Genomic DNA, 15,853 nt, shown 5'->3' with positions numbered 1-15,853 from the left:
TTGTTTATAATATACAAAAACTCCAAGTCCATTCATTTACATACTACATACTTACACATTTTATTTGCATTTTCACATTTTTATGTGAAAAGTTTATGTTTGAAACCACACAGCTGTTTCAAATAGTTTTAAAAGCAAATTAAAAGAACAGGGCACAACAAAAATTTGCTACAATGACAAGTACTCAGAACCAAGTGCTTCTGAACGTGACATTTTCTCACAAATATGCAGTAAGGGAAGAAAACATGAACCCAGTGAGTGCCACAGAGAAAATGATTGTCTAATGTTAAGTACATGTTCAACAATTTTTAAAAAAGAGAAAAGGGCAGAGCTATGTGTAAGGGCACATCAGACCTGGAGATGCTGACATGTGAGTTATAAAGATTCCAAAGGCAATCACACAATTTTTTATTAATCTGCATTTAAGTGAGGGAATTGTTTCAGATAACTAGGTTACAGCACCAGTAGCATTTATTATATTTAATTCAGGATTTTTTTTCCCTGTGGCTTACATATAATAAATAAATGGAACATTTTATTTCTTCCAGATACATGAGAGATTTGTGATTTCATTTCTTTTACCCATAACTCTACAAGGAGAAAAAATGACACCAAGAAGGCATTAATCCAAATACAGTTAGTGTCACATGCTGTCCAACAAATTAAAGTTAAGTATTTAGTGCTGAATAGAATTATCCTAGTCTAGAAAAAACAAGGTCATGCTTGTAAATGTCCAGACATCATTCTGTGTAATATAATTATATTGGCATTTTTATCCAACTTAAACTAAAAATGATCCTAGGAGTAAGCTTTGATCTGTCAAATTCTTTCCTCTACATAAATGTTGCACAGAATTTTAAACATGCTAGAGGTGACATCAAAATGATTAATAACTTACCCGACCAATATAGCTCCAATGAGATGAAATATGCTGTACCACATAGCATTATATGCCATGTTTCCTTGAGAACATTCCCATGTGAGAAGAATAGTTCAAATACACGCCTTTTGTGAAACAGCACCTTGGCTAAAACTGATGCTAAAAAGGAATCACCCTGATTCCTCTGCAGAAGGAGCTGGAATGGGGATTGCCAGTCACTTGTTCCCAAATGATCAGGGAATTATATATATATAAAATGTATTAAATATAATGAAATTCAACAATATTTATTCTTACTATCTATGCAACATGGATACAAATTACAGGACAAAATGAAAACAAGGATTTGTGACCCTGGAGATATCTACTTTTAAAGTCAGTCTCTAACAATACTTACTGGCCACACTTACATTAGCACCACATTTCTTAGAGGTGGGAGGGTTTTTTTCATTCTGTGTATCCTGGCCTTCAGTCAAGGTTTTTATATTCGATATCTAGCATGAGTACAAACACTGCAGTGCAGATACATGTCCACTTGGTACAACCATTCCCCACATGCCAGGGAAGGTCTTCCAATTTTGCAAAGATTTCTTTTTCCCCTGCTAGAAATGAACACTAATAGAAGGAGGCAAAGAAAGACAAGTGAACAGTACAGGGCAATACAAAACCCTCCTCCTCAAGGCTTCACTACGCTTAGGAACTTGGAAAGAATATCTTTCTGTTTATCTCCTCCCAAAGCATTGTCTCTCCTTCAACTTCAGTGTATCCCAAGTGCAAATCCTCAGGCTTCACGCAAGTGAAACTGGTCAGCACCCACATGGCTACAGGGATGGTGCAGCACAGAGCTCTTCACTGGTGGCAGAATGACAGTCTGCCTGCTGAACCAGCCCCAGACCAGCTCCAACGCCTCCCTGCACAGCCCGGCCCCAGGATCACCTCCTGCTGGCTCAGGTCACGGGCCAGGCCCCCTCACAAATGCCTTCAATGTCTCAGATATTTTTAGCTGAGCCATTTTGCCAATGCACATCCATTCTTTCACAGACATACACTATTGCTGTCTCCCCTTGGAGCCTGAATCTACAAAAGATCCTAAACCAATGTTGATGAAACAAAGGTTTCCATGCCTTCTATGCAAGATCAAAATAAATTAACACTTCCTGCAGAATAATATGCTAATAAAAAACTGTTAAAAGAGTAGAGGTGATTAACAAATAAAGTAAAAAAAATCAACATAGTATATTTTTCCATTAGAAGGTTTTGATCTGTTAAAAGTAAATAATCTGTAATTTCCAAAGCACTGTTTGAATTTTCACACATCTTTTTAATTACGGTATTTTACCTTTATTACAATATTTTAATAACGTTTGATAATATCACATTCTGAATTCTAACTGAAATTACTCTTCCATTTTTCAGGAATTATCATCTATATCATTGGTTCCCAATCTATGAGATAAGACCATATTAATAAGCATTGCCAGGGGTGATCACAACAGTGATTATGAGGAGCAGCAGTTGTGATAACCCTACCTTAGGAGAGACACCCAGATGACATAACATTGCTAAGAGGCAGGCAGCCCATGAAATTAAGTATCAACAAGTGGAGAGGGAGCTCCAACAGGGAAATGCCCAATCGGGGCAAAAAACAATGAGGTCTGACTGAAAGGAAAAAAAAATTAAAAACAAAATATCTATATGTACTTGATCCTGAATTCAGAATTCAGATGCAAAAGGTCACCCTTAAGGATCCCTTGTAATAAGTTCCAGTTCCACATTTCTAATATTTTTTTAAATTAAATTAAAGTGGTAAAAGTGAAAACAGCTGGTTTCAAATGGCCTGAAAAAGAAAAATAATGTGAATTTTTGAAATTTGGAACAACTCACTCACAATCTTTAAAATCAACATTATGGAGATTTGTAAAAATTGTATATTCTGATTTGTATATAGGTTTTCTCCAGGACTACCAGCTCAGCATACATATTCCCTTAAAGGATAACTACTCTCACTGTAAGTTACAAAGAAGAGAAACATTTCCAAAGACTATTTCTTCTTCTTAAGATTAGCCTGAAGATAGCTTTTTATACCACTTGACATTTTAAAACAAATGAAGATGTTTACAAGGTATTTGCAGCTTTAAAAATGGCTCTTTTTGGTACACTCTGAAATATAAATCCCCTGTTGCATTTATATTGCAGTTTCTTTCACAAAATCCATTTTTATTCTAGACCCAGTACATTTACTGAGATTAATTTTTTTAAGACAGATTTTTATATTAATTCTGATTTCATCTAACGTATTAATTACAAAACTCCAGAAAAATAACAGGTTTTAAGCCTAAGTGTTTTGAGTTCCAGTATCACACATTCAAAAATAATCAAATCATTCTGCAACTAAGTGTGAACTGCAAATTCAGCTGCATAATTTGCATTTCAAAGTTATCTGTATTTGTATAACTAAAATAGTTCTGTTCTGCAAATATTCACTTTTTTAAATGTGAAAAGTGCCATTCCATCCCTACTGAATACCCTGCTGTTTATTTGTTGACCAGTTAGTTCAATTAGAAGTGTACATATTAATGAATTGCACTTAAGCTACAGAGGCTAAGTAGGGCACAAAGCATTTGGTTTAGCTTTACTAGCAGCTGCTGTAAAACCAGAGCAGCACAATAGATTAGCCAACTTATTAGAACAACTATGAATCAGAGGACAGTTCTCAAGAACAAAGAGATCTGGCTGGTCTCAGTTTTATCTTTATCACCTGCTTCAAGTCATCAATCCCAAAAAATTCACTGCTTTGACTACAAAATTACTGGTTTTTTTCTGTTATTCTGTATCATTACATAATATCACAGGATATTACATACATTAGATCAACATTAATTTATTTATATAAATAGTTCAAGAAATTATGTAACTGCAAATACACAGCATGTCGAGTGCAGATTACTTCTAGCAGCAATAGCCTGTCTCACTGAAATCCCTACCTACAACTATGGGTGGCTTCAAGCATGCAAACCCCAGAGCTGGAAGCACAAAGCAAAGATACTCAGGTTGGCTTCAGGCTATCCCTTATGAATCCTTGAAGAATGTTCACACAGTTGTGCTTCTCAAAGAGGAAGCTCCTGTTCCTACCTCCACTGCCTCTACACCTAAGTTGGAACAGGTTATTGCATTACACCTTGTGGATTTGCTTTTGCAGATCTGTGCCCGCAGTTCTGTTCACTTTAGAGACCTGCCAACAGAAGCTTTACCAATGACTCTCCTGGAAGATATTTGTTTTAAACTTACCTTGCAAATACTCTGGGCTTTTATAGCCCTTATGGCCATGTTTTCCTTATGGTCTCCCATAATAAATCTACCTGTGGCATTATTATTGATGCTACAGTAAGCACCTAATGTACGTTGCACACATTTGCCATACAATGAATCAAAATGACAAATCTTCCTCTTTTCCCTCTCCATATGTTTTAATCCCCAAAAGGACGAATTTGTGGTGTCTTGAGAACACAACAGATTATATTAAAGCAGAATGGTTTATAGAAGCACATGGTACGTGACAAGATCAGCCCTGAGAAGAAAGACTTGGGGAGAAAGACTTGGGGGCGTTGGTTGAAAAGAAGCTTAACATGACCCAGCCATGTGCAGCTCAGAGAGCCAAACGTGTCCTGAGCTGTGTACAAAGCACTGTGAGCAGCCGGGCAAGGGAGGGGATTCTGTCCCTCTGCTCTGCTCTGGTGAGACCCACCTGGAACACTGCATCCAGCTCTGGGGTCCCCAACATAAGAAGAACATGGAGCAAGTCCAGAGGAGGACCACAAAGATGACCAGAGAGCTGGACCACCTCTCCCTAAGGCGACAGGCTGAGCAGTAGCCTTCCAGTACCTAAAAGGGGGGGACTATAAAAGAGCTGGAGAAGGACTGTTTACACGGCATGTAGTGATAGGACAAGGGAGAATGGCTTCAAACTGAGAGTACATTTAGCTTAATTAGGAACAACTTCTTCACTGTGAGGGTGGTGAGGCACTAGAACAGGTTGTTCAAAGAAGCTGATGTGAAGCTCCATCCCTGGAAGTGTTCAATGTTAGGTCGAATGGCATGCTTGGAGCAATGCTTTCAGCAACCTGATCTAGTGGAAGGTGTTTGCCCATGGAACTAGATGATCTCTAAGATCCCTTCCAACACAAACCATTCTATGATGTTTTCATTCCATGATTGTTGGAATGTCAAACTTAAAAAGTTATAGAGTATTACTGCTAGTCTACTTTGACTAGTAGTTGCTTTTCTTCATTTTTCTCTATTAAGGAAAAGAAAAAAAAAAAAATAAGATGCACCTTCCCCCAAAAAATAACCACTACCAACCCTCAGTCTCCCACCAAAAAAAAAAAATTACAGTGCAAAACTATGAGGAACTATTCAAAATTTCAAGTGTTCTATGAGGCAATCCTATAGATCTAGTCAAATATAAAAGCTGAGAATTTGGGCCTTTGAGAACTTTTCACTTTTGGGAAATATTTCATAGGATAGAATAACAGGATAAGTCAGGCTGAATGGCTCTATGGAGATCTCCAGTTGCAAAGCAGGGTCAGCTCTATGGTGAGATCCAGCTCAGAGCTTTATCCAGTAGGGTCTCCAAACCCTCAAACACAGAGATTACACAAACACCCTGGCCAGCCTGTCCCACCTCTTGGCTGTCAAGAGCTTTTCCTTGTATCCCATATGAACCTCTGGGCTTTCAGCTTAAGCCTGTTGTCCCTTATCCTCCTGCCATGCACCACTTTTCTTCTTGAAAACCTCCTCAGAGATGCAGTTTTCCTTTACGGCCTTGTCTTCTCAACACATTCTTGATCCTTATTTCCTCTTAAAAAAACTGTAATATAGAATTTACTATTATAAAAAGTACTCTTCAAATACAAATTGTTTTACTGTAAAATTGGCTTAAAGCTACAGACAGTGAAGCTTAAGAGTTATTCCTCCCCCTCTCACTAAGTACAGTCAAACACACTTCAGCTTAGTTTTGTCTTTTGTACTGATAATAATCTTATATTTGTAGCTATAAAAACACTCAAATAAAACAAGGCAGCATGTTTACCCACCCTGTCCAAAATTACAAATAAATTGCAGTGTGGAGGTATGACAACATGGAAAATGTATGGAGACTCTGTAAAAAAAGTATTCAAATGCCTGTTTTCTTAAATGCTTTATAGCTGTTATTTTTCATCTTACCTGACAGGATCTACCACAGTATTTAGCAACCTTGCACTGAGAGCATCTGTGCAGCTTTTTATTCCTGTAAAAAACAAAAACAAACAAACCAGAAAAAGGGTTATAAATACAGATGGCATTTTGTATTTATCTTTCTTACCTAATTAGCAATTTCCAAATATTCCAACTCGCAAAAAAATATCTTAAAAACAAGAATAGTCTAAAATGCACTGTAATGCAAGGAGAAATTGTACATAGTTATGTTCAAAACTATAGTCACAACCTTTTACTTGTTTCACTCAGCACCTCTGGGGCCACTTTGGATCATCAGGAAAATTATCAAATGTGCTTTTGTCGTGTAGCTGTAACTCTGAGGAGTTTGATTTTGTAGATAACATCATAATTAGAGCTGTGCAGTACAGCTAGGTAATCTATTTACTTACTATCTGAGTCTTGTCTTAAGCAAGCAACCATCACTATCTGTCTTAAACAAGACCTTGCTGTGAACCTGTGGCTGACATCAAATTTTATCTTTATAACACAGCCCAAAGCTGACATGTCAGCAGAAATTTCTATTCTAAGAAAACACTTACGATTAGTGGACAATGAAAACAAAATAAAAATTCATGGGCAAAGTATAAAAATCCAATGAAAACTAGCAGGAGAACTACCAGACCTATACATCGCAGTCTAAAGGTTAAAAGCAGCTCCTGACTGTAGTACTGTTTTCTGATACTGTCTCAATTTAGTTATATGACTTAAGAAAACATCACTGAATTCATGTGCATTTTTCGACAGTAAGCATTAAATGTGAAAGCACACACAGAGCAAATATTGTACCTCAAATATATATGTAAATGTATTTACTTCAGGTGTAGAAATGAGACAGATTTTGAGGCTTCCCTTCCATCTTTTTGTGGAAGATACTGAACATGATGCACTACTCTGATAACACTGCAAAGTGTTCACTTTCATTTCTTAACATGCAAGGCTGCTTATGTGAGTTATGGTCATTCATTATGCTGGGAAAACAGGATATGTTTTTGTTGCTGTTCTTAAAAACCAAAGGCAGGCAATTTACATTACAGACACAACAATTATCTGGGTTCTGTGGACAGCACAGCCCTTATTAGTTCCCCTCAGACTTCCTCCTGGCCACCACTCTGACCTTAGTGAAGAAGCACAGGTACGTCACTGGGTGCCACTATTCCCTTGTGAGCAGCACAGGGCTGAACACGGCTCACTTACACCCAACAAAATATCACCAGGAGTTATTCCTCAGTACCCCCTTCTCTACAGCAAGGAAAGAGGCATCAGTCATGCCACTGTCCCCTACTAAAGGTAATTTTAGTAATGGTATATTTGTGTTGCTATAGTGTTTTACATTTAGCTGCCTCAAATTTTATTACATAGATTAATTCAGGTTTCCTACTTAATTGGGAAATAACTGTCTAAAACAGCCCTTTTCAAACTGAGGTGGCAAGTTTAAGTGATCAGATGAAGGACTTTACTTTGCAAGATCCTTGGTGTCGGCACATCAGTACCAGATGTGCTCTTTTCACTTGCACTCCCAACTGATGTGATGAAAAGATGTAATTTGCTGTCTCTGCTGTCACCAAAACTCCTCTGCTGTTGTCAGCCATCTAGAGACTGTATGCCATATATTCAGATTCCCAGACCAACTGCTTTACAACATGACTTTCTTTTACTTACACCACTTGCTCCCAAATCCCAATTTTTCTGGGGGACTTCAAAAAGGTAGAACAATATCCAAAGGCCAGATGCAAACCAGACAGAACAAACATGCCCGTAACTCCAATCCAGAACTTTTGGATAAACAATGTAGCCTGCTTAGTTCAGTTATGATGCCAAACTGAAGAGTAGGGACATACCAGAAATACCATGGAGCACCCTCTTGCAAAAACCAACTTCACCTTTCCCTCAGATCCCACACTTGGGAAAGGTATTTTGCTGCTATATTAAAGTTTTACTATGCTTGAATAAGAGCCGATGCATTATCTTAGGACTCTTATTTGGGGAGTTTAGACAGCTGCATTGGTCAATGATTTTGAAGAGCATTATGAACAGCTCATTACCACAAAATAAAAATCTTTTCATCTGTACTGCAAAAGAAAAAAATCCATATTTTGTCACACAATATTTTGTAGATATTCATACTAACTACCAGGAGAAAAGTAATTTAATAAATGTTTCAGATATAAGTAGATGTTTTCCTACAGCATTCTTTATCTTCCTTCCTGAAAAGCCAGACATGGAGACAAAAAAAAACTAGCAACTGTTGGATTTCTACAAACAGAATCTAAAATTTTGTACATGCACAATAGATTTTTGATTTTAAGGTGAAATGCCTGAGGATGATTCAGAATTAAAAACAAGTGTGAAATCCCCATTTTGCCAGCTGGGGAGAGCTGCTTCATCTTCAAGGCTGAGCAATGACACAGTGTTAACCATGCTCTGATAGAGGAAGATATATTTCTCAATTTAGATTAGAAGCTCATGTCAGAGTAACCTAGAACAAAAAGAGACAGCCAAGCAGGTAGAACTTTGGTTTGGTCTCCAGCTCCCCATATGCACAGCCACAGCCTTCCAGACAGTCACTCTGCAGCGTGTCCCTGTTACCTTTTACGAGGTTAACCTGTTTTATCTGGTTGTAGAGTCTCATAGGTCACTAAGGACCTTCTGGCCTCTCTGTACTTAAACACCTTCTTTGTATTCAATATTCTACACTCTTGCCAGCAGCCTCTGTGAAACTTCTCTTTATTGTTACACAGTGTTAGCTGAATGTCTAAATGGTCACCCTTCTACAGAATGACTGAGCAAAAACATTTTGATGGCAGACTTTGTTTGTTCTCCATGTTATTCATCAAAACACAATGAGTCCAGAGTTTGATAACAGACCATGTGCAATTTTAGTCCCAAACACACTGAAATACCAGTACCATAATCTCAGCAGCAACAGATAAGATGCAGATTTACAAAGAAGAGTAATTAAAACTTTCTGGAAGCTGAATTTAAATTAATCAATACCCACAACAATCAGAGAAGTCTTTCCTAAATTTTTCATATTCTTCCTTGGGAATGCTAGATTCAATAACCTAAATACACTGCAAGCATACTTGGCCTTGGTGTATCTCTTGGCAATTTTCCAAGAGATGCCAGGATTCACTGGAATCATTAGTGTCAAGTCACCAATAAGTATTCCCTCTTTCTTTTGCAACACAACTGGCAGACGTGTGGCCACAAAGCACCAAATTCCCTCAGCAATTTCAGAAGCTTCAATACTTTACAGGGGCATTTCCTTTGTACCCTTTGTCCCCAAGGGTTAACGATGCTGCAGTAACAAACACATACAAAAAAATCTATGGATCATCTCTCAAAACTGAAATTTTTGTCAAACTGACACTTTCAGTCAGAGTATTTGAATAAGGTGTCTCCCTCCTGGCGCCATTTAATGAATGAATTATCCATTTATCTTTGAGGTTTTTTTGAATGACAAGTAGATGTAGAATGCCTGTGAGAGAGCTGAATAGTAAAGCTGCTAATGAAATCACTGCTTTCTCTTCCAATCCTTCTTCCCCCTCCTGGACTAAAAAAAAAAATTCCTCTGTACTTATAACATCTCTGGATCGTGCTACACAGCATACTAAGTGTAAAATAGCAAAATCTAAAGCACTAACTCTTAAATCCTTTACAGTCAGATTCATGTATTCATATATAGAGGACTTGTGCTTTTCAGAACATTTTAAGAAGTAAGGCAATTTTCCTGGTTCATTTCTGTTCTTCTCATTATTTTATTGATGTAATAGGCTTTATTAAAGGAATTTTAAAGTCACTGTCAGATACTCCCATGTACTTTTTATTACCTGTAAACATCACCTGAAGATAGTATCAGGTCCCTGACAAGGTACCTACTGCATCTCACCTAATGTGACTAACTTCACAGATGAGAAAATGCACAAAATTTGATCTAATGGATTCAGTTATATTTTAATCTCTTAAAAGGTTTCTGCTGCAACAGAAATGATCCAGTAATTAAAATTAAATTATTAATTTTCCAACACAGTATAAACAAGGTTTTGCAAATGACCACAACCCTTTATGAAACAGCAAGCACAAGTGAGCATCTTAACCTGTACTAAAACAAACAGCCAATACCAAAAACAACAGCAAAAACCAAAACCCGCATAGGTAATGTAAGCAGGAGTTGCCAGCTGACCTCTAGCATAGTATTATGGTCAGGTTAAGAATCTTTACTCTAAGAAATTTGTTTATTGCTAAACCTTGTCATCATTATGGTCTACAAACACCATTCATAGAATTAGCTCTTCCAATGTGTACTGAGAAGGCAAAAAACCAACCCCAAATGTAGAGGTGGGTAGAAGAATTTTCAAGAGATTGATATAGACAGGAAACAAAAGAAAACTTAAGAGACAGGGAAAAACAACTAAGCTCAACTGGAATTGCCCCAGTGGGCATACCCTGCCCAGAATTTTTTTTTTCTTTTTTTTTTTAACACATTTAAAATCTTAAGAAGAAGGTGAAGAGGTTAGCAAGGGTTTGCCTGGACTGTCAGGTCCTATCAGAGCCACACCTGCACTCTCATAACTTAAAAAATACATGCACTTTTAAAAACATCATATAACACTTCTTGACAGGAAATGGCCTAATAAAATTTGAAATTCCACAACAAAAGTCAACCAAATACAATTAGACTACTTAATTTATAATGGAAGTGCATCTACACTTCTCTGCTGATTGCAGGCACTTGACTTTCAGCCCTACTCACATGATAAGTGTCAGATATAACAGAACTGATTACCAGACTGCATTCAACATGCCTTTCTATGTAGTTTATTCACACTTCTGCTTCTGCCACGTCTTGTAGGAAAACAGGACTATCTCACACAAATCTCCTTCATTTTTGTTGCTGATACTATTTTTCATTTAATAATCCTGCCCTGTATACATGAATGAAAAGAACAGCTCTTTCCAACACGTGTCAAGTTGAACTAATTTCCTGAACAAATTCTTAGACCTTTGTGATTCAGTCAAGCCTGTCAAGTACATAGAGCCTACTTGGATTTTCCCAAGTGTGTGCATTTCAGACCTGTCACAAAGTGAAAGCAATCAATACCTACAATAAACAAAGAAGTCATTCATCATTTTAACTTATATGCCTCTATCTCCTAATAATAGAAATAAAGTTGTGAAGAGCAAACAGCCATCTTACATTTGGTAGATTAGAGAGCACAGGAGTTATTTTTAAATGCAATTACAGCTTTCTCTCCACACCTCTCTCCCTCCCAATAATGAGGTGTAGCAACACAGTTGGTCCCCAGCTGTTTCCCCACTGCTGACAGACACCAAGCACTGCAGGGAAGATGGCTCTGGGGACAAAGATGAGCAGTGCTGAGGGCCAGGCAGCACAACCCTGGGGTATACGCGTCTGCAACATCCCAAATCCAAGCCCTGAGCAAGCAGCAACTCTGCAGCCAGTGAGTTGTGCCCACAGCAGGGGTTCCCAGCCCCTCTGGTGCCCTGGGTGCTGACTTGGCTCAGCCTGGCAGGCTCACGACTTTCCCTCTGCCAGGACCCTGGACCTGCTCCGCAGTCTCAGATGAGGTGCCAGAGGAGACGACATCTTCCATAAGCCCATGGCCCACAGCCTCTGAAACGAGGCTGCTTTTCTGCCCTAAGGTTATTCAGTACACTGCTCTCAGGTCCCACACTGGATCTGGGCAAAAAAGACTACACCAGATAGGAAGCCTTTGAATTCCCTGCCTCTAAAAGTAATGAAAAAATCTCCCATATTCTCCACTTGCACACTTCATTGTGTTATTTAAGTATACAAATTAATATTTTTTAACCTAAGAGCAGCACTGGGAAGTAGCTTTCTGGGAGGTAGAATCAGAGTTAAAAAATAGCAACTACAGCTAACTATCAATGATCAGAGCCATTATTCAAGTGAGAACTAAGACCTTTTATATAAGGAAAACACACCTAATTTATTTCCAAATAAAATGATCATCTACTTCATACCTGAACCTTTTACAAAAGTGGTATTGCATTGTCCAGGTTAATAAACAAAAGAAAAGAAAGAAATTTTTAAATAAAATAAAATAAAATAAAAACAGAGAGAACACATGAACAACCAAACCATCTACCCTGCTGACAAAAGATTAGTTAAGACAATTTACACTCTAAAGGACACTACCTACTAACAGAAACTAAAATTTGGCACTCAGGATGACTCCCCATAACATAAATCTTGGTTTCTGAAGTCTTATTTGTAACCCTGAATACCCATTTGCTGCTATTTTCTGTAATTGTTGTTATACCAGACATCTACTTAACACCCTGAAACATTTCTGCATATATTCCACAAGAAAAAATCAGAATTCAAATGGGTCAGGAGAAAGATGATCCTTCTGCTTAGAATAGGTGTCAGTTCTGCTCAAATCTTACTAATATTTTTTACATATGTACTCTCTGTATTTGGTTTTAAAATACACACTCAACAGATGTATAGGTCATACAACTTTAGTTGACAAGAGCTTCTGGATCTTATTTTTTCTCTAGTTTTGTGTATTAGGTATATCTCCCACCATTCTTTTCTGCATCTTACTTTTTCTTTTTAAGAATACCTGGTCTGTAAACTGTGAAAAGCATATTCTAAATAAAATTTGTAAGGGTCTACAGTAATTTCTTCATTGCAGTATAAGCTTTCCTGACAATCTACATTGGAATTTTTTCTTCTGAGAGGTTGGAGGACCCACAGTCAAGGCTGGAAAAAAAAATAAAAAGACATCCAAGTACTCGATTTTATTTACTTCTATGTAGAAACTGGTCTTTGTGGTCACCCACTGACTGAAGAATTGCCAAATTTGAATAAGAAATTTTTTATTTTCTCAAAGCCTCTTTGCACTATTTTGAAAAAGAATGGTGCGACATTCCTTTCTGAAATAGAAAAGCTATCTAGAGCCACAAAGAGATGTCAGTCCTGTGTTTAAATTGAAAAAAAAAAAAAAACACATTGATTTTTTTTTCAAGCAGAGATGCTAGAAGTGTAGTATTTATTCTGATACAACCAAAAACAGAATTATACTCCTTCCCACTAAGTTGGCAAATGGTGAAAAGCTTCAGATGTGGTGCTTTCCAATAAAATTAGTGAAGGGACTTATAAGAAGAAATACTAAAAAATATGGCCCTCAAATTGGCATGAAATTTAATCTTACCTTTGAATTCTACTTCTCCATTCAACATTTACCTCTCATTCTAACCTACACATGAAAATACAAGACAGTCTCTCTACTGAAAACCAAAAGATTTACCTTAGAAGGAATTTCACTAGTACAAGGCCCTTAAACTTGCTCAGGAGAAGTATTCAGCATATCCCAAAACAGTGAGTTTTTTATTCTAGAAGAGAAGGCTGGCGTTGGATTATAATACCTTTTACATTTATGTAAGTACACACACATTGTATGTACACACACTTTATCAGTGTTCACGATGAATAAAACAAACACCATCACAACTGAAATCAGTGGCAGTGTGAAAATACTGCAATTATTCCCCCAGCAAAACTCCCAGTTGTCCCCCACTGAGAGCACTGAAACAGAACAGCACAGCAGAAGTTGGCTCCAAAAGCATCAGTTAACTGCTACAAACTGTCTGTGGCATCTCCTTGCCCTGCAAAGCTACTTTGACACAGCTGCCCTCAAATCAAGGCCATCTCCAGGGTTTCCCTGCAGTGGGCCTGCCAACACACCTCCAGCAATTTCAGGATTAAACAGATTATTTTCAGTCACACAGTACATTCATTCCACCTTGGGATTTCAATAGAAGAAGAAAGCCAAATACTGTGGAAGACAAAGATTATATTTCAAAATATGAAAAGGTCATATCTATAACTTAGAAACCCGGAGAAAAAGCTACATGCAATATTTTTAAATGCTCATTTCTGGAACATGTGGTTAAAATCCAATGAAGCCAAGTATAATAAAACATCCCATGTTTCATTTCTCCCTATAAAAATGATTAATTTGTTCATTAATCTTCTGTATATCTAAGTAGTTTTTTTCTTCAACTCATAGGTCAATGTTCCACCAAAACAAAGCTGTTACTCTAAAATATCATACTGATGTAAATATTTACATCCTGCGAGCATTACCTCCGGGATCATATGGATGTAACATTTTCAATGAAATACAAACCCCTCTGACCCTCTCAGAGAACAATATCTACATGAGTTTCTTTTTTCTTTTTTAGCTCCTTTCCTTTTTTGACCACATTTATATTTTTAGCATTAACATTTTTTAGAGGTCTTGAAATGCCTATTCATTTGCTTTTCTTTTTCCAAATGTGAATATCTATGCCCAAAAGATCTTTCTTCTCTATGGAACACATTTTGAAAGTGATGAATGAAAAAATAAAATATTTCAGGCAAAAATCTTTGACAGACATAGTAGTAGAGACAGGCTCAAAATAAATTCCAGTGTTTTTTGCCCTGTAGATTTAGAATTGGGAAAGAACATACATTAAGTGAACTCTTCATTTTCAACCTGCTTAGCCCTTATGATCAGATCACAGCCAAGTTAAGATTCAAATATAGGTGACTGGAACAGAATAGTCAGTTCTGCTTACTTACAAGGTGAAGAGCCTGCAAATATAGAAAACGAGAGTAAAATGCAGGAAAAATGTGCTTCTATCAAACAGCAGAAAGGGCAGAGATTTCCAGCTCAGGTACAATCTGATATCATGAGGTCTCACAAGACATCTGAAGTGGTATTGTCACAAACTCATAAAATCCCAATGAAGACTTTTGCATCAGAAGAACATGAAAATGTTCTTGACATCTGTAATTCTGCTTCGATCCCACCCTCCAGCGCAGGATGTTTTTCTGCTCTACCTGTTCCTCTTGGGATGTACTTTAAATGCACATAAGTTTCACCTCAGACAAAAACTCTTCTGATATCAAGTCCATCTTCACCTCTCAGAAATGCAGACTGCTCCTGAGAGTATTACTGTTTATCTCAAAAACTATTCTACACAACTGTGAGACGCTGGGGAAACTTGAGGAAAGATCACTTTTAGCAAATCTATAAACACCTGTAATAAATTTACAAATAGCTGCCTAACCAGTTCTCTCTCAGTCTAGTTGGATGGATAGTCTTTTAAATTACCATTAACAGACACATTCCATCATATTTTTCTTCAAATCTTCTGTATTTTATCAGTTCTTTTCTTGTCATTTCATTATGTCCAGCTTTGCAGGTATTTTGGTTTGCTTGTCACTGTTCATATTTTTTCTCTAATTTACTCTATTTCAACACCTTTCCCATTTCAGAATCTCTTTCTCCTTTCCTAGATTACAAAGACATTGTTTTTTATCTCTAAGAAGCCTTATTTTTTTCTCCACCATGCTCAAATCCTTTTTCACTTTACACTCCTTCCAGCAATTTTCAATTCACATCAGAGTGGCACTTCCAAGCATTGATCTGAAAACATTTTACAAAGCTTCTTCCTATCATGTGCTTAAATAAAATCTCTTATGTCACATCTCTCACTTGGTTCTCTAATAGATTCTGGATATCAATACCGAATTCCAGATGTTTTTCCTTCTTTGTCCCTTCATTTATGTGTCTGTGAAAGGTAGATTCCATAGGTCCCACGCTAATGCTTAATTTTGGAAATGTTCACCAGTGAGAACGAAGGTATTTCATATTAGCACAGGAACAGTAATGCTACATA

At 37.2% G+C, this 15,853-nt stretch overlaps 1 protein-coding gene across 1 annotated transcript in view; it reads right to left on the bottom strand.

Moving 5' to 3' along the window:
* The window catches only part of SMYD3 (SET and MYND domain containing 3), a 405,436-nt gene that overhangs the window by 351,386 nt on the left and 38,197 nt on the right, over nt 1-15,853 (bottom strand). The window contains exon 2 of the mRNA XM_015623163.3: nt 6,104-6,167. Within this exon, the coding sequence (XP_015478649.1) occupies nt 6,104-6,167 (64 nt within the window). The remainder of the gene's footprint in view (nt 1-6,103; nt 6,168-15,853) is intronic.

The sequence above is a fragment of the Parus major genome, chromosome 3 (assembly GCF_001522545.3).
Source record: "Parus major isolate Abel chromosome 3, Parus_major1.1, whole genome shotgun sequence".
NCBI classification, from domain to species: Eukaryota; Metazoa; Chordata; class Aves; order Passeriformes; family Paridae; genus Parus; species Parus major.
Note: the sequence above shows the minus strand (reverse complement) of the source record. Positions and strands in the feature narration are given on the sequence as shown.